This window comes from Pongo abelii, chromosome 6 (genome assembly GCF_028885655.2).
Source record: "Pongo abelii isolate AG06213 chromosome 6, NHGRI_mPonAbe1-v2.0_pri, whole genome shotgun sequence".
NCBI lineage: Eukaryota > Metazoa > Chordata > Mammalia > Primates > Hominidae > Pongo > Pongo abelii.
Genome location: NC_071991.2, coordinates 136057525 through 136077095, shown reverse-complemented (window position 1 = coordinate 136077095; position 19571 = coordinate 136057525). Strand labels below are relative to the sequence as shown.

The window sequence follows — 19571 nt, the reverse complement described above, 5'->3', positions numbered from 1 at the left end:
CCTCCCAAGTAGCTGGGACCACAGCCATGTGCCACCACACAGGGCTAATTTTTTAAAAAACTTTTTTTGTAGAGACCAGGTCTCACTATATTGCCCAGACTGGCCATTAGAATCTTAATATTTTCATCTTGTAATTTGTGGCTTATATCTGCTACAAACATTTACTGGGTACCTGTATTTTTTTGGCAATTTTTTCTTGTACTTTTAATTTTTAAAAACTGTGGTAAAATACACATAACTTCAAATTTGCCATTGTAAATTTTTTATTTTTTAATTTATTAGTATTATTATTATTTTTGTAGAGATGGGGGTCTCACTCTGTTGCCCAGGCTGGTCTCAAATTCCTGACCTCAAGCAATCCTTCCACCTTGGCATCCCAAAGTGCTGGGATTACAGGTATGCACCACCATGCCCAGCCTGTAACAGTTTTAAAATGAACAATTCAATGGCATGTAGCACATTCACAATATTGTGCACCCATCACCACTATCAAACAGGGCCTCTTATGCCAGGCTACCCTGTGGACTTCTGACCAATCATTTGAGCGTCTCCAGGTCAAGTGCCTGTCCCTGACCCAATAGGTCATGGCCAGTAATGGAGAGCAGGTGGGGGCATGTGGCACAAAAACACAGGCCTTGGCTGGGCATAGTGGCTAACATCTGTAAGTCCCAGCACTTTGGGAGACTGAGGCAGGAAGATCACCTGAGCCCAGGAGTTTAAGACCAGTCTGGTCAACATGGTAAGACCTCGTTTCTACCAAAATTTTAAATATTAGCTGGGCAGGCCAGGGCACAGTGGCTCACGCCTGTAATCCTAGCACTTTGGGAGGCTGAGGCAGGTGGATCACCTGAGGTCAGGAGTTTGAGACCAGCCTGGCCAACATGGTGTTGAAACTCCGTTTCTACTAAAAACACAAAAATTAGCTGGGCTTGGTGGCGGGTGCCTGTAATCCCAGCTACTCGGGAGGCTGAGGCAGGAGAATCACTTGAACCCATGAGGCAGAGGTTGCAGTGAGCCGAGATTGCACCATTGAACTCCAGCCTGGGCGACAGAGTGAGACTCCGTCTCAAAAACAAAAAAAAAAACAACAGTGTGGTGACCCTCCTTATGCCCACCTATATCGTTGTATACCTGTTTAACTATCTCATGAGGATGAGTCCTCAGAGTGAAATTGCTCAGTCAAGAATTCTGTCATCCAATGCCCCATGCCTTTGAGAAAGGTTGTACTAATTTACACGTCTGCCAATAGTTTGAGTGCCTATTTCCCTTAAACTTGGTACAATCAATCTTTTAAATTCTTGCAAATCTGACAGAGAAGAATTATAACTCCCTTTAATGTGAAGGTTTGGTGCGGGTGAACACAGTTTCATAGATTTGCCAGCCACTGTATGTATTCTTCATGTCGCTGATGCAGCCATCTTTTCCTTCCTGAGCTGTAAGAGATTCTATTAAACGTGTAAGTTTCATGTTGTTTTTTTGTTTAGCTTTCTTTAAATTTATAAATGTTTTGTTGAAGTAATAAGGGCACATGGCAACAAATCCAACAGTAAAATGAGTTTATAACAGAAATAAGCAATCTCCTGCTTCAACTTCTCATATCCCCAAAGAAATTCCTTCCTTCCTTCCTTCCTTCCCTCCCTCCTTCCTTCCTTCCTTCCTTTCCTTCCTTCCTCCCTCCCTCACTTCCTCCCTCCCTCCCTCTTTCTTTTCTCCTTCCTCTTTCTTTTCTTTCTTTCTTCCTTCCTTCCTTCCCTTCTTTCTTCCTTTCTTTCTTTCTTTCTTTTCTTTCTTCCTTCCTTCCTTCCTTCCTTTCTCTTTCTTTCTTTCTCTCTTTCTTTCTTTCCTTCTTTCCTTCTTTCTTTCTTTCTTTCTTTTTTTGTTTTCTTTTTCTTTCTTTCTTTCTTGTTCTATCATCCAGGCTGGATTGGAACTCCTAGGCTCAAGTGATCTTCCTGCCTCAGCCCTCCAAGTAGCTGGGACCATGCCCAGCTAATTTTTAAAAAATTTTTAGTAGAGAAGAGGTCTCTCTATATTGCCCAGGCTGGTCTTGACCTCCTGGCCTCAAGCAATCAAACAATCCTTCCGCCTTGGCCTCCCAAAATGCTGAGATGACAGGCGTGAAACACCACGCCTGGCAAGAAATTTCTTTTTATTGTGTGTTTTTAGTTTTCTGAGCGATTACTTTTATAATTAAAACAATATAATTATACTTCATTTCTTGGTTTATGACAGTATCAATCCATTACTCACAAGAAAAATAATTTAGGTCATAATTTTCCTTCCTTTGTGCTATTCTCCCAATATGTTATAGGTATCTTTAGTTATTCTCTTAGCTATTGTTGTAATTATACACAGTACACTTATAGCTCTAGTCCTTATTACGTGAATTTTAGTTAGCATATTGTTTCTTTGGGTAGGATGCTTACCAGTCCCTCCACCTTTGCTCACTGACTTCCAACTCTCAACTTTGTTATATGTAATTGGCTGTCCCGTTGTCAAAGATACTGACATTTTGTTCCATCCTGAAACCACAATCAAGTCTTATATGTTTTATTCAAAACTCTGGAGGTTGACTGTGAACCTGAAAATGAATAAACAGACCCCTTTTTTAGGACCATGTAAATCTTGCTCACTCTAGGACCAAGGGTTGCATATGAAGATTCTATCTATTTCTCTAGCGGTCTATGTCAAGACCAAAAGGAATTTTATTTTCTTTTATATCATCAGTTGCCTAAAACTATGCCACATTTTAATTTTCTTCCTATCATGGAAACAAAATATTATTATTATTATTATTTAATCAGAAATATATAATGACTATGAAGTCAATAATGCTATTATGTTGATTTTTGTTATACAAAATGGCAATCTGAAAAACTGTAATATGTATTTGTGTCACATATTTTTTGCATGGAGGGTTTATATGTGTTTGGCCCAATGTTGGGGAGCAGTGGCTATAGAATACAATTCATGCTCAGCAGGTGGGGTGCTTCTGGCCTTGCCCACCTCTGCAGCTTCACCTCCCATCACTACCCCTTTCTCACTGTTTAAACAATGTGATACTGCTTGTAGTCATCTCAGCACAAGTGCATACACACATGCTTTTTGAAAGAATGACGGATATCTTCAATTCCATTTTGTAACAAAACTTGATGTGAAACTCATAAGGCTATTTTTTCTTTTTTGAGATGGAGTTTCACTCTTGTCACCCAGGCTGGAGTGCAATGGCGTGATCTCAGCTCACTGTAACCTCCTCCTCCCAGATGCAAGTGATCCACCCGCCTCGGCCTCCCAAAGTGCTGGTTCACTTGAGGTTAGGAGTTCGAGACCAGCCTAGCCAATATGGTGAAACCCTGTCTCTACTAAAAATACAAAAGCTAGCCAGGTGTGGTGGTGCATGCTTGTAATCTCAGCTACTCAGGAGTCTGAGGCAGGAGAATCCCTGGAACCTGGGAGGCAGAGACAGAGCGAGACTCTGTCTCAAAAATAAATAAAATTAAATTAAAATAAATAAAAACTTGGGCCGGGCATGGTGGCTCATGCCTGTAATCCCAGCACTTTGGGAGGCCGAGGTGGGTGGATCACCTGAGGTCAGGAGTTTGAGATCAGCCTGGCCAATGTGGTAAAACCCTGTCTCTACTAAAAATACAAAAATTAGCCGGGCGTGGTGGCACACGCCTGTAATCCCAGCTTCTCGGGAGGCTGAGGCACGAGAATCGCTTGAACCTGGGAGGCGGAGGTTGCAGTGAGCCGAGATCACGCCATTGCACTCCAACCTGGGTGACAAGAGCAAGACTTGGTCTCAAAAACAACAACAACAACAACAACAACAACAGCAAAACTTGTTCTGCTCAGTAGTAAGTGGAAGAGTTCCACGTTTCTTGCTGTTCAATATAGAAAACAAGGAGACTTGCTGAAAATTGTTTTATTGCCCCTCTAAAATGTAAACCTTTAAGATTGTTAAAATTGTAAAATATGTTTAGATTGTTATGAGACATCGTAAAACATGACTGATAGAAGAGATTTAATGTTGACTGAAGACTGAACTCATTGTTAAGCATTTTAGTTGTAACTGAACTTAGAATGAACTCACTAGGATTTCAAAATACTATTTTTCCATCAAACTGAATCGTTTTATTCCCAGATACTATAAAACCCAGATTCCTTTTGGTTTTAAAGTCTGCCTCTGTGATTTGCATTACTATGTTATTTTTCTGTTTTTAAAAAAGGAATAAATATATAATTGACATAATCCACCTACATAAAAGTCACCAATTTAAAGAGTACAATTCAGGCTGGGTGCCGTGGCTCATGCCTATAAGCCCAGCACTTTGGGAGGCCAAGGCGGGTGGATATTTTGAGGTTAGGAGTTTGAGACTAGCCTGACCAAAATGGTGAAACTCAATCTGTAGTAAAAATACAAAAAAATTAGTCGGGCATGGTGGTGGACACCTGTAGTCCCAGCTACTTGGGAGGCTGAGGCAGGAGAATCATTTGAACTTGGGAGGCATAGGCTGAAGTGAGCTGAGATTGCACCACTGCACTCCAGCCTGGGCAACAGAGTGAGACTCTGTCCCATTAAAAAAAAAGGAAAGAGAGAAAGAAAAGGGTACAATTCAGTGATCTTGAGTATGTTCACAAGGTTGTGCAACCATCACCATGGTAGAGTTCCAGAATGTTTCATCACCTGCCAAAGAAACCTCACACCTATTATCAGTCACTCCCTACTCTCCTCCTCCCCCGGCAACCACTCATCTATTTCTGTCTCTGTGAATTTTCATATAAATAGATATTTCATATAAATGGAATCATACAATATATGGTCTTATATGACTTCTTTTGCTTAGCATGTTTTTGAGATTCATTCATGATGTAGCAAGTATCAGAACTCCATTCCTTCCTATTGCTGAATGATATTCCATTGTATGGATAGACCACATCTCATTTATCCATTCCTCAGATGATGGACATTTGGACCATTCCTACTTTTGGCTATGATAAATGATGCCTCTCTGACCAGTCACGTATGAGTGTTTGCATGGACACGTGTATTAGTTCCCTAGGGCTGCCATAACAAAGTACCATACACCGAGTGGCTTAAACAAGAGAAATTGATCATTTCATGATTCGAGAGGCTAGAAGTCTGAGACCAAGGTTTTGGCAGGGTGGGTTCTTTCTGAGGCTGGGAGGGAGAATCTGATCCATGCCTCTCTCCTAGTTGCTGGTGGTTGCTGGCACCCCTTGGGGTTCCTTGGCTTGTAGATGCATCACCCCCATATCTGCCTTCGTGTTGCCAGGCCATTCTCCCTGTGTGCTGTGTCTGTGTCCAAATTCTCCCACTTTGTGAGAGCATCAGTTACAATGGGTAAGACTCCCGCTCCACTCCAGTAGAATTTCTTTCCACTCCGTTGCCCAGGCTGGAGTGCAGTGGCGTGATCTCAGCTCACCGCAACCTCCACCTCCCGGATTCAAGGGATTCTCCTGCCTCAGCCTCTTGAGTAGCTGGGATTACAGGTGCGCACCACCACGCCCGGCTAATTTTTGTATTTTTAGTAGAGACGGGGTTTCATCATGTTGGTCAGGCTGGTCTCAAACTGCTGACCTTGTGATCCACCCACCTCGGCCTTCCAAAGTGCTGGGATTACATGCAGAGCCACTACATCTGGCCCCCCCTTTTTTTTTTTTTTTTACTTTTAATTGCATTTATTTTAATGCTGAATTTACTCTCGTGTCATAAGTTTTTGTTTCTTCAGTTTCTTCCGGGATATCTTTTTCTTCAGGGCAACCTCCTCTTCTGGTTTAGGAACAATCTGTTCCTTTTCAGTAAGGATCATCTCAGTGTGGCAGGGAGAGCTCATGCATGGGTTAATCCGACCCTGAGCTCTGTCGATCCGGCGGCACATCTTAGGTGCTTTGTTCACTTGGATATCTCAATGACCAGAGAATCTACATCTAAACCCTTAAGTTCTGCATTGCTCTCTGCATTTCTAAGCATGTGCAGCAAAAATTCAGCCCTCTTTTTGGGCCACCGACCTTGTGTCCAGCCCCACTGCTTGGCCTGGGCACACCTGCCAACTCCACCATTGTAACCTCGGAAGGGTACGCACTATTTCTGTAAAGTGACATCTTTCAGATACTTTGTGGCTTTTCATATATGCATACCCTTGATGACCTGGGAAGTGTCATGAGTGTTCTTAAAGTGAACCCAAAGATTTGAACCTCTTGATTTGCATGATTTTGTGGAGTTCTCCGGGTCAAATGAATAGCAAACCATTTTCACAGATTACCTCAGGACGCTTAGGGAAAGAGGAAGAGCTGACTTTATCTTAACGAATTACATCTGCAATGATCCTAATTCCAAATCAAGTCACATTCTGAGGTACTAGGGGTTAGGTCTTCCACATAAAAATTTTGATGGGCACACAATTCAACTCATAAGATTATGTTCTCAATTCTGAGGTTATACCTAAGAGTGGAACAGCACATACGGTAACTCTGTTTACCCTTTGAGGAACTGACAAACTGTTCTCTACAGGGGCTACATGATTCTAAATTCCCACCAGCAACACACAAGGGTTCTGATGCCCCCACATCTTCACTAACACTTGCTACTGCCTTTTTAAAAAATAATTATAAAGTATGAGAAACATATTGCCTACCTTTTTAATTTTAGGGATCTGGCTGGGCGCTGTGGCTCACACCTGTAATCCCAGCACTTTGGGAGGCCAAGGCAGGTGGACCACTGGAGGTCAGGAGTTCAAGACCAGCCTGACCAACATGGTGAAACCCCTGTCTCTATTAAAAGTATAAAATTAGCCGAGTGTGGTAGTGCATGCCTGTAATCCTAGCCACTTGGGAGGCTGAGGCAGGAGAATCGCTTGAACCCAGGAGGCAAAGGTTGCAGTCAGCCAGGAACATGCCACTGCACTCCAGCTTGGGCAACAAGAGTGAAACTCTGTCTCAAAAAAAAAAAAAAAAAACAAAATTTTTAGGCAACCTACTGAGTAGGAATTGATATCTTGTGGTTTTGATTTGCATTTCCCGAATGACCAATGATGTTGAGTCTCTTTTCATGTGCTCATTGGCCATTTGCATATCTTCTTTGTAGACATGTCTATTGAAATCATTTGCCCATTTAAAAAATTAGGTTGTCACTAGGTGCGGTGGCTCACGCCTGTAATCCCAGCACTGTGGGAGGCCGAGGCGGGTGGATCACGAGGTCAAGAGATCGAGACCATCCTGGCCAACATGGTGAAACCTTGTCTCTACTAAAAAATACAAAAATTAGCTGTGTGCGGTGGTGCACACCTGTAATCCCAGCTACTCAGAAGGCTAAGGCAGGAGACTCACTTGAACCCGGGAGGGGAAGTTTGCAGTGAGCTGAGATCATGCCACTGCACTCCAGCCTGGCGACAGAGCAAGACTCTGTTACCAAAAAAAAAAAAAAAAAAAAAAAAAATTAGATTGTCTTTTTATTATTGAGTTGTAAGAGTTCTTTATATATTCTGGATACTACACTCTTATCAGGTATATGATTTGCAAATACTCTCTCCCATTCTGTGTTTCGTTTTTCTTTCACCTTCTTAAAGACACTCAAAAGTTTTAAATTTTTTTAAGTCCAATTTTTTTTTTTTGTTTTTTGCCCAGGTGTGGTAGCACTCCAACTTGGGCAAGAGAGTAAGACCCTGTATCAAAAAATAAAAATTAAAATAAAAAAATTTAGGGCAAGTACAGTGGCTCATGCCTCTAATCTCAGCACTTTGGGAGGCTGAGGTTGGCCGGATCACCTGAGGTCAGGAGTTTGAGACCAGCCTGGCCAACATGGCAAAACCCCATCTCCACTAAAAATAAAAAAATTAGCTGGGCATGGTGGTGTGCACCTGTAATCCCAGCTACTCGGGAGGCTGAGGCAGGAGAATCACTTGAACTCGGGAGGCGGAGGTTGTGGTGAGCCGAGATCACGCCATTGCACTCTAGCCTAGGCAACAATAGTGAAACTCCGTCTCAAAAAAAAAAAGAGGAAAAAAGGAAAAAAAAAAAGCTTCCAAATAAAGAACACCCTTCAAATGGTGTTCCAACAATGTCTGAAAAGGGAGCAGTAGTTTTAGAATTGTCTGTCCTCATAACTTTCAGGCTCCCAGATGGGCTGAGAGACCAATTATTTTGCTTTTCCCGCTATGTGTAAATAACAACTTTTCATACTTTTTATGGTCTCTCTTGAGAGGGAGAATTTCATGGATTATCTCTGAGCATTATTGATCTTTTTCCCATCTGGGAATATTGATGTCTCTGTGACAGTGTTTAAGAAAACAAAGAATATATACACTGCAGTATAATTGTTTGTTATGTTTATCTTTTGCGTCCCCAGCTAGATTAAAAACTAGGTCAGGTGCGGTGGCTCATGCCTGTAATCCCAGCACTTTGGGAGGCCAAGGCAGGCAGATCACCTGAGGTGGAGAGTTCAAGACCAACCTGACCAACACAGAGAAACCCTGTCTCTACTAAAAATACAAAATTAGCCGGGCGTGGCGGCACATGCCTGTAATCCCAGCTACTCAGGAGGCTGAGGCAGGAGAATTGCTTGAACCTGGGAGGCAGAGGTTGTGGTGAGCCAGGATCGTGCCATTGCACTGCAGCCTGGGCAAAAAGAGTGAAACTCTGTCTCAAAAAAAAAAAAAAAACAAAACAAAACCCAAAAAACAAAAAACTCCTTAGGCCAGGAACATGTCAGATCCTCCTCTGAAGCCTCCACAGGAACTACAGAGCCAGTACTTGGCAAACATTAATGACCTTGATGTGCTACTACACAGCTGTTCTCTGGCTTCTTCTTTTTTTTTTTTTTTTTTTTTTTTTTGAGGCAGAGTCTCGCTCTTTCGCCCAGGCTGGAGTGAAGTGGCACGATCTCGGCTGACTGCAACCTCCAGCCCCTGGGTTCAAGCGATTCTCCTGCCTCAGCCTCCCGAGTAGCTGGGATTACAGGCGCCCGCCACCACGCCCAGCTAATTTTTGTATTTTTAGTGGAGACGGGTTTTCGCCAGGTTGGCCAGGCTGGTCTCGAACTCCTGACCTCAGACCATCCACCCACCTCGGCCTCCCAAAGTGCTGGGATTACAGGCGTGAGCCATGGCAGCCGGCCCTCTCTGGCTATTTTTATGTTCTGGCAAAAGGACAGCTTGGCTTGAGTTTTTTCGTTTCTGTTTTTGTTTTAACCACTTTATTGAGACATGAATGACATAAAAACTGGTACATATTTAATGTATACAACTTGAAGAATTTGGAGATAAGTATCGCTGTGAAACCATCACCACAATCTATGCCATAAACCTACCTCCAAAAGTTTCCTCTAGCCTTCTTTATTATTTTTGAGACAGTCTTGCTCTGTTGCCCAGGCTAGAGGGCAGTGGCGCAATCTCGGCTTACTGCAACCTCTGCCTCCTGGGTTTAAGTGATTCTCCTGCCTCAGGCTCCCGAGTAGCTGGGATTACAGGTGCCCACCACTGCACCCGCCACCATGCCTGGCTAATTTTTGTATTTTTAGTAGATACGGGGTTTCACCATGTTGGCCAGGCTGGTCTCGAATTCCTGGGATTACAGGCATGAGCCACCACACCCAGCTATTATTATTTTTGTGATAAGAACACTTATCAGAAGATCTACCTTCCTGGCAAAATTTTAAGCGCATGATACCATATTGTTAACTATAGGCTCAATGCTGTAGGAAGATCTTTAGGACGCATTCATCTTGTATAGCCAAAATTTTGTGCCTTTGACTAATACTTCCCCGTTTCCTCTTCCCCTCAGCCCCTCAGAATGGCATCCACTATTCCACTCTCTGCTTCTATGACTTTGACTATTTTAGATTCGTCATGTAAATGATATAACATAGTATTCATTCTTCTGTGCCTGGCTTGTTTAATTTAGCATCATGTCCTTCAGTTTCATCCACCTTGTTGCAGATGGCAGGATTTCCCTCTTTTTTAAAGATGAATAATATTCCATTGTGGCCGGGCGCAGTGACTCACACCTGTAATCCCAGCATTTTGGGAGGCTGAGGCAGGTGGATCACCTGAGGTCAGGAGTTGGAGACCAGCCTGACCAACATGGTGAAACCCTGTCTCTATTAAAAATACAAAATTAGCTGGGTGTGGTGGCACATGCCTGTAATCCCAGCTACTTGGGAGCCTGAGGCAGGAGAATTGCTTGAACCCAAGAGGCTGAGGTTGCAGTGAGCTGAGATCCTGCCATTGCACTCTAGCCTGGGCAACAAGAATGAAACTCCATCTCAAAAAAAAAAAAAAAAAAAAGAAAAGAAAAAGAAAAAGAAAAAGAAAAATTCCCTTGTACGCATGTACCCAATTTCCTTTTCCACACGTCCGTTAATGGACATTTGGGTTGTTTTATGTTTTGGCTATCGTGAATAACGCTGTAGTGAACATGGGAGTGCAGATATCTCTCTGAGATAACTGATTTCAATTCCATTTGGATATATGCAGAAGTAGGGCTGTTGGATCATATTGGTGGTTCTATTTTAATTTTTTGAGGATAGTTCAATACTGTTTTCCATAGTGGCTGCACCAATTTACATTCCCACCAACAGTGTACAAGGGTTCCTTTTTCTCCACATTCCCACAACTATCTCTCTCGACCTTTTGATAATGGCCATCCTAACAAGTATGAGGTAATGTCTCACTGTGGTTTTGATTTGCATTTTTCTGAGGATTGGTGATGTCCTGCACCTTTTCATTGGCCATTTGTACTGGCTGTCTATTGGCAATTTGTATGTCTTCACTTGAAAACTGTCTGCTCAGGTCCTTTGCCCATCATTTGAGTTTTTTGGGTTTTGCTCAAGTTGCAGGAGTTCCTTTTTTCCTTTTTTTTTTTTTTTTGAGATGGAGTCTTGCTTTGTTGCCCAGGCTGCAGTGCAATGGCACAATCTCAGCTCACTGCAACCTCTGCCTCCCAGGTTCAAGTGATTCTCCTGCCTCAGCCTCCTGAGTATCAGGGATTACAGGCACCCACCATCGTGTCCTGCTAGTTTTTGTATTTTTAGTAGAGATGGGGTTTCACCATGTTGGCCGGGCTGGTCTCAAACTCCTGACCTCAGGTGACCTACCTGCCTCAGCCTCCCAAATTGCTGGGATTATAGACGTGAGCCACCGCATCTGGCCAGGAGTTTCTTTGCCACCTGCCCCCCTGCCGAGACAGGGTCCCATTCTGTCACCCAGGCTGGAGTACAGTGGCATGATTTCGGCTCACTGCAACCTCTGCCTCCCAGTTTCAAGTGATTCTCCTGTTTCAGCCTCCCGAGTAGCTGGGATTACAGGCATACGCCACCACACCTGGCTAATTTTTGTATTTTTAATAGAGACATGGTTTCACCATGTTGGCCAGACTGGTCTGGAACTCCTGATCTTGTGATCCGCCCGCCTCAGCCTCACAAAATGCTGGGATTACAGGCATGAGCCACTGTGCCCGCCCCAAGAGTTTCTTACATATTTTGGATATTAACCCTTTGTGAGTTCTGATTCTACTACTTACTAGTGATCAGACATTGGAAAAGTTACATCAGAATCTCACGACTGCCAGGCACAGTGGCTCATGCCTGTAATCCTAGCACTTTGGGAGTCCAAGGCAGGTGGATCACCTAAGGTCAGGAGTTTGAGACCAGCCTGGCCAACATGGAGAAACCCATATCTCTACTAAAAATACAAAAATTATTTGCGCATGGTGGCGGGCACCTATAATCCCAGCTACTCGGGAGGCTAAGGCAGGAGAATTGCTTGAACCCGGGGGGCAGAGGTTGCAGTAAGACGAGATCCCACCACTGCACTCCAGCCTGGGCAAAAGAGCAAAACTCTGTCTCAAAAAAAAAAACAGAATCTCAAAACCTCATTTTTTTGAACTATTTATTTTGGAAAATACTACACATACTCAAAAGTAGAAGAAACTAATCTTCCTCCAATAATTTTCAACAGATCACCATTCTTTTTTCATCTATGCACCCATGTAATTCCTATACACGTTTCCCTCACCCTATTATTTATTTTAAAATAAATCCCAGACATCATCATCATTTCATTAGCAAATATTTTAGTATGTACCTCAAAAATACAAGGATTCTTTCTTATACCATGGCCATAATACCATTGTCACACCTAATGAGGTCATCAGTAATTTCTTAATATCTTCAAATTTCCAAACTTGCTAAAATTTCCCTGATATTATCTGTATCTATATCTCTCTCACATTGTTGTTTTTCTTTTCTTTTCTTTTTTTTTTTTTTTGAGATGGAGTTTTGCTCCTGTCACCCAGGCTGGAGTGCAATGGCTTGATCTCTGCTTACCGCAACCTCCATCTCCTGGGTTCCAATGACTCTTGTGCCTCAGCCTCCCAAGTAGCTGAGATTACAGGCATGCACCATCACGCCTGGCTAATTTTGTATTTTTAGTAGAGATGGGGTTTTATCATGTTGGTCAGCCTGGTCTTGAACTCCTGACCTCAGGTGATCCACCCACCTCGGCTTCCCAAAGTATTGGGATTACAGAGGTGAGCCACTGCACGCAGCCACACACTTGTTTTATTTTAAAATTTTTTATAGTTGATTTGTTTGAATGAACATCCAAACAAGGTCCATTTTTGGTTTGATGTGTCTCTTTTATTTTAGTCTATAGGTTCCCCTTTCCTCTTCTTTCCCTTGCCATTTATTTAATGAAGAAACTGGGTCATTTTTCTTATACAGCTTCCAGCATTCTGCATTTTTCTTATTGCATCCACATGGTGTTGTTTAACATGTTTCTTCATTTCCTGTGTAAGCTGGTAGCTAGAGCTATATTCCTGATTCGATTCAGGTTCAAATTGTCTCTATGAGAATACTTCACAGGTGATGTTGCATACATCGTCCTGTTGCATCTCATTAGGAGCCAATGCAATCTGCCTGTCTCTGTTTCCATGGTGTTAAGATTTTTCAGTGGTTTCAGGTGTTATCAGTCATATCCCTCTCATAGCAAAGTTCACCATCAGCCTTTCACCTCATAGTTTACAAGCCATTGATGATTGTTGCCTGGATCCGTTATTTTTTTAGAAGGTGCAAAACAGTGATAATTTAATTCCATCCTTTTCTCTGCATATATTAGCTTTATTATTCACAAATAATTTTCCCTCATCAAGTGTTTAGTTACCCTGATGTACAGACAATTTGTACGAAAAAGTCAAGATATTTATTATATTTGCTAGTTTTCAGAATGAGTTTCTTACCATTCTCCAAAGGTGATCAGTGAGGTCTTCATTATGGTATTACTGTGAACAAATGGATTTTAACATCTTCAATGTGTTTCAATTCTTGGCAGTCATTAGTTTTTCTGATGTTCAAATTGTCCCATCTTTGGCGAGTGGGAGCCTTTTCAATTTCAATTTTTTTTTTTTTTCTGAGATGGAGTCTCACTTTGTCACTCTGACTGAGTGCAGTGGCCCGATCTTGGCTCACTGCAACCTCCGCCTCCAGGGTTCAAGCAATTCTCATGCCTCAGCCTCCTGAGTAGCTGGGACTACAGGTGCATGCCACCATGCCTGGCTCATTTTGCATTTCTAGTAGAGACAGGGTTTTGCTGTGTTGGCCAGACTGGTCTCAAACTCTTGGTCTCAAATGATCCTCCTGCCTTAGCCTCCCAAAATGCTGAGATTACAGGTGTGAGCTACCACGCCCAGCCCTCAGTTTTAATTTTGTAATCTTTCATTACAACCCCAGGGGTCTTTGATATTGCCCATGCTATAGGCTACGACAAGATGCCCCAGGCTCAGTTTGTACATTTCCTGTCCCTGAGCCGGAATCAGCCATTTACCTAAGATGCCTGGGTTTATGTTTATTATATATGTTATATAATAATTATATTTGTTAATATATTATATTTGTTAATATTATATGTTATATAATAATTTCATATCTCTATTTCCAGTTCAAAATTAGGTACCTAAGGTGCCTGGGTTTGTTTGTTTATATTTATTATATATGTTATATAATAATTATATTTGTTAATATATATTTGTTAATATATATGTTATATAATAATTTCATATCTCTATTTCAAGTTCAAAATTAGGATTATAAATTTTTTACATAGCTAAATTTGATTTTATACTTATATTTTCCTCTTAATAATGAAAACCTGGGTTCCTAACAATATTAACATAACTACTTTCTTTATGACTGTCTTAAAGTCATCTGAGAAAAAGTCTGGCTGGGCAGGGTGGCTCACGCCTCTAATCCCAGTACTTTGGGAGGCCGATGTGGGCAGATTCACAAAGTCAGGAGATCGAGACCATCCTGGCTAACACGGTGAAACCCCGTATCTACTAAAAATACAAAAAATTAGCCGGCCATGGTGGCGGGTGCCTGTAGTCCCAGCTACTCGGGAGGCTGAGGCAGGAGAATGGCATGAACCTGGGAGGCAGAGCTTGCAGTGAGCCGAGATCGGGCCACTGCACTCCAGCCTGGGCGACAGAGCGAGACTCTGTCTCACACACACACACAAAAAAGTCTGTGTGGGTAAGCCACTAACTTGATACCGATCTTTACTTGTCTTAGTTTGCTTTTGGCTTTTAGGGTTAAGAATCCTTTTTAGGGTTAAATGCAAAAAGGTAAGGTAAAAAGAAGCAGCCAGGCATGGTGGCTCACGCCTGTAATCCCAACACTTTGGGAAGCCAAGGCAGGTGGATCACTTGAGGTCAGGAGTTTGGGACCTGCCTGGCCAACATGGCAAAACCCCGTCTCTACTAAAAATACAAAAATTAGCCCAGTGTGGCAGTGGGTGCATGTAAGAGGGAGGAGAATTTCTTGAACCAGTAGGCGGAGGTTGCAGTGAGCCGAGATCGTGCCACTGCACTCCAGCCTTGGTGACAAGGCAAGACTCTGCCTCAAAAAAAAAAAAAAAAAATGACAATGACATGCAAGAAAGCACACTGGAAATACAGGATCTGTGGAAGTGTGAAGTGCTGCTTTGTGATTGTTTTTCTGTATCAAAGCCATCTTCCCTCCCACTCAGAGGATGCTATTGGTTAAATTGCCAAGACCTGCGTCTGGCCCCAGGCTCAAGGTTGGTTACTGGTCTCAGAGTCCTGGTTGTCTAATTTGGCCTCTTAATTTAGCTCGATTATCTAATTTAGCCATTTGGTCTCTCCATTTCTCAGGTTCCTTACATGCCAGACAGTGATAAACTATAACATTTCACAGATCTTCTGTGAAGACTAGAGGGAATAATTCATGTATGTAAAGTGTTCAGGATAATGATTAGTGACAAATACATCCCTCATACAGAGTAATAATAGTAATGGCTTCCATTTATCAAGCACATTAGTACTTGCCAGTTATGGGGTAAGTGCTTTCTGTGAACTAACTCATTTAATCATCACAACAACCTTGAAAGTTGGGTGCCATTATTATATCATCCCCATTTTAGGAAACCCATTTGAGAAAACTGAGGTGTGCAAAGGGCAAATTCCTCAAAGCCACATACCTAAAAAGTAGTAGGGAAGGCTGGGCACAGTGGTTCATGCCTATAATCCCAGCACTTTGGGAAGCCGAGGTGGGCGGATCACCTGAGGTCAGGAGTTCGAGACCAGCCTGTAGAACATGGTGAAACCCTGTCTCTACAAAATATACAAAAAATTAGCCGGGCATGGTGACGCATGCCTGTAACCCCAGCTACTCGAGAGGCTGAGGCACGAGAATCGCTTGAACCCAGAAGGCGGAGGTTGTAGTGAGCTGAGATTGCACCACTGAACTCCAACCTGGGCAATAGAGTGAGACTCCATCTCAATCAATCAATCAATAAAAAGTAGTAGGGAAAAAAAACCACTGAGCTGCTTGGTTCCAGAGGCCCGGCGTGAAAGAGGATAAAAATACATACCTCATTCGATTTTTGTGAGGGCTTCAGGAAATTTTGTGTGTAGTGTGCCTGGCATATACTAACTATCCAATAACCATTATATTTCTTTCCTTTTTCCCTCCCTTGCTTCCAACAGGGAAGCTGTTTAGGGAACCTGAGCTGTTTAGGAGATGGCAACCAAGCCAACAGAGCCCGTCACGATCCTCAGCCTTCAAAAGTTGAGCCTGGGGACTGCAGAGCCGCAGGTTAAAGGTGAGATTATCATAGAAGTCTCCAGCTCAACCTGCTGCTTAGAGTTAAGAATCCTTTTTAAGGTTAAATGCAAAAAGGTGAGGTCAAAAGAAGCAGCCAGGCGTGGTGGCTCACGCCTGTAATCCCATCACTTTGGGAGGCCAAGGCAGGCAGATCACTTGAGGTCAGGAGTTTGGGACCTGCCTGGCCAACATGGTGAAACCCCGTCTCTACTAAAAATACAAAAATTAGCATAGCATGGCAGTGGGTGCGTGTAATCTCAGCTACTCAGGAGGCTGAGGGAGGAAAATTGCTTGAACCGGTAGGCGGAGGTTGCCTACCACTGACCCCCCGTATTAACTTGTTTTTATAATAATGGGTTGGCATTCTGAAGCTGATAGTCCACACACATTCCCTTCCCTGCAGAAGCAATTTTTTCCACTTTGTCTTTCCTCGTTAGAGCCAAAGACGTTCACCGTGGAAGATGCAGTGGAGACCATCGGCTTCGGGCGTTTCCACATTGCTCTCTTTCTGATCATGGGCAGTACTGGGGTGAGTGCTCCTTTGAGATGTTGACAAAAAGTGTCAAACTCTAAAATATGTGAAGAGACTTATTCTGAGCCAAATATGAGTGACCATGGCCTGTGACACAGCCCTCAGGAGGTCCTGAGAATATGTGCCCAAGGTGGATGGGGCACAGTTTAGGGAAGCAGGAGACATCCATCAAATACATTTAAGAAATACTTTGGTTTGGTCCAGAAAGGCGGGACAATTCAAATTCAAAACAGGAGTGGTGGGGGGCTTCCAGGCTATAGGTAAATTTAAACATTTTCTGGTTGACAATTTGTTGAGTTTGTCTACAGACCTGGGATTGATAGAAAGGAGATGTTCAAGTTAAGATAAAAGACTGTGGCCACACACGGTGGCTGACACCTGTAATCCCAGCACTTTGGGAGGCCAAGGATGGTGGATCACCTGAGGTCAGGAGTTTGAGACCAGCCTGGCCAACATGGTGTTGAAACTCCGTTTCTACTAAAAACACAAAAATTAACTGGACTTGGTGGCGGGTGCCTGTAATCCCAGCTACTCGGGAGGCTGAGGCAGGAGAATCGCTTGAACCCAGGAGGCGGAGGTTGCAGTGAGCTGAGATCGCGCCACTGCACTCCAGCCTGAATGACAGAGTGAGACTGCGTCTCAAAAAAATAATAATAAAATGAAAACCAAAAAGATTGTGGAGACCAAGTTTCTTTTGAAGTCATAGTGGCTGCCCTTAGAGACAATAGATGACAAATGTTTCCTATTCAGACCTTTAAAAGGTGCTAGACTTTTAGTTAATCTCTTCAGGATTGGGAGGGCCTGGAAGAAAAAGATCTAGCTCTGTTAACAGAGATTCTTTACAGATGCACATTTTCTCCCACAAAGAACAGCTTTGCAGGACCATTTCAAAATATGGCAAAGAAAATGTTTTGGGGTAAAATATTTGACTTATTTCTTTTTCACATAATGTTATGCCAGATCGGAAAGTAAGTCACGATCTATAGGGTTAATAAAACCCATCTGATAAGAATTTATGGTTTGTAGGGCGTGACTCCCCAGGCCCCTTAGATAGGAATTTGGGCAAAATAAAAACAATCAGAGCTTAGTCCTCAGAGATCACGTGAGTCTTCAAAGCTGACATCATTGGACGCACAGTCTTTTTTCTACTGACCTCGGGCTCTGGGCTCTCCAGTCCAGGGGGTTTAGGGATAAGAAAAAGAGTAGGAGGCTGGGTGCGGTGGCTCACGCCTGTAATCCCAACACTTTGGGAGGCCTAGGTGGGCGAATCATGAGGTCAGGAGATCGAGACCATCCTGGCTAACATGCTGAAACCCCATATCTAATAAAAATAATAAAAAATTAGACGGGCTTGGTGGCGGGCGCCTGTAGTCCCAGCTACTCGGGAGGCTGAGGCAGGAGAATGGCGTGAATCTGGGAGGTGGAGGTTGCAGTGAGCTGCGATATTGCCACTGCACTCCAGCCCGGATGACAGAGCGAGACTCCGTCTCAAAAAAAAAAAAAAAAAAAAAAAAAACAGGAACCCCAAGAGGTGGGTAATCCAAAAATCACTTTCATTCACCTTTGGTAAGTGTTCAGTTATAAAGCAAGTGAGCATTTGTGTTTATATTTTGGGAATTCAATACTCATTTTTAAAAATGATAGAAGTGGAGGTATTGGGAAGAAAGGAGAAAACTATGGTATTATTTTATGTAAAATCGAACACATGGCTCTCAAACATTTTGTGCATAAGAATCACCAGAGACACCTGCTGTAATTACATATTTTCAGATCCTTTAAGAGGCACTGATGAAGGCTTGTTATTTACTGCTAGGGTTTGAATGTGTCCCTTCCAAAACCCAGGTGATGCCAATGAGATAGTGTGAAGAGGCGGGGACTTTAAGGAGTGATTAGGCCATGAGGACTCCTCCCTTGTGAATGGGATTAAGGCCCTTATAAAAGAAGCTTCATGCAGCAGCAGTTTCAGCTTGTTTGCCTTTCCGCCCTGTGAGCACAGTCGTTCCTCCACTCTCAAGGGACACGAGGGAGTAGGTCCTCTCCAGTCCCCTCCAGGCAACAGAACCTGCTGGCACTTTGATCTTGGGCCTCCCAGCCTGCAGAACTGTGAGAAAATGAATTTAGATTTCTTATAAATTGCTCAGTCTCAGGCATTTTGTGGTAGCAACACAAATGGAGTAAGACATACACCCTACGCTATTTTGAGGAAAGAAGAATGATAGCTTCACCCAGAGGCTTTCACAACAGTGGTGATATCTGTGAACCCACACCACTACTCCCGCTTCCTCCTTTAGTAGGTAAGGTAAAAATATGTTAAGAACTCCAGGCCAGGCGCCGTGGCTCATGCCTGTCATCCCAGCACATTGGGAGGCCAAGGCTGGTGGATCACCTGAGGTCAGGAGCCTGAGACCAGCCTGGCCAACATGGTGAAACCCTATTTCTACTAAAAATACAAAAAGTTATGTGTGGTGGCGTGTGTCTGTAATCCCAGCTACTTGGGAGGCTGAGGCAGGAGAATCACTTGAACCTGGGAGGCAGAGGTTGCAGTGAGCTTAGATTGCATCACTGCACTCCAGCCTGGGCAACAGAGCAAGACTTTGGGGGTGGGAGGTGGGGAACAAAACAAAACTTCATACCCAGATGCGTAATGATAATCAGACAGAATGGAAAATCAAAGATATGGGGTCCACTCAACAATGGTGTTGGGCCGGGGGGTAAAAATACACAGGAGGGAGGTAAGTGAGAAAACGCTAGAGGGCTCTGACCCTCCCCACACAGCTAAAAAGTATAAGAAAGGGTCGTGTGGGCCGGGCATGGTGGCTCCCACCTGTAATTCCAGCACTTTGGGAGGCCAAGGTGGGTAGATCACCTGCGGTCAGGAGTTCGAGACCAATCTGATCAACATGG

At 43.2% G+C, this 19571-nt stretch overlaps 1 protein-coding gene and 1 pseudogene across 1 annotated transcript in view; one reads left to right on the top strand and one right to left on the bottom strand.

Moving 5' to 3' along the window:
- SVOPL (SVOP like) overlaps positions 1–19571 on the top strand; it is a 105153-nt gene that overhangs the window by 4052 nt on the left and 81530 nt on the right. Inside the window, exons 2-3 of the mRNA XM_054560667.2 lie at positions 16018–16133; positions 16573–16664. Of these exons, the coding sequence (XP_054416642.2) occupies positions 16052–16133; positions 16573–16664 (174 nt within the window). The 5' untranslated portion in view covers positions 16018–16051. The remainder of the gene's footprint in view (positions 1–16017; positions 16134–16572; positions 16665–19571) is intronic.
- LOC112134338 (large ribosomal subunit protein uL22-like) lies at positions 5721–6274 on the bottom strand (annotated as a pseudogene).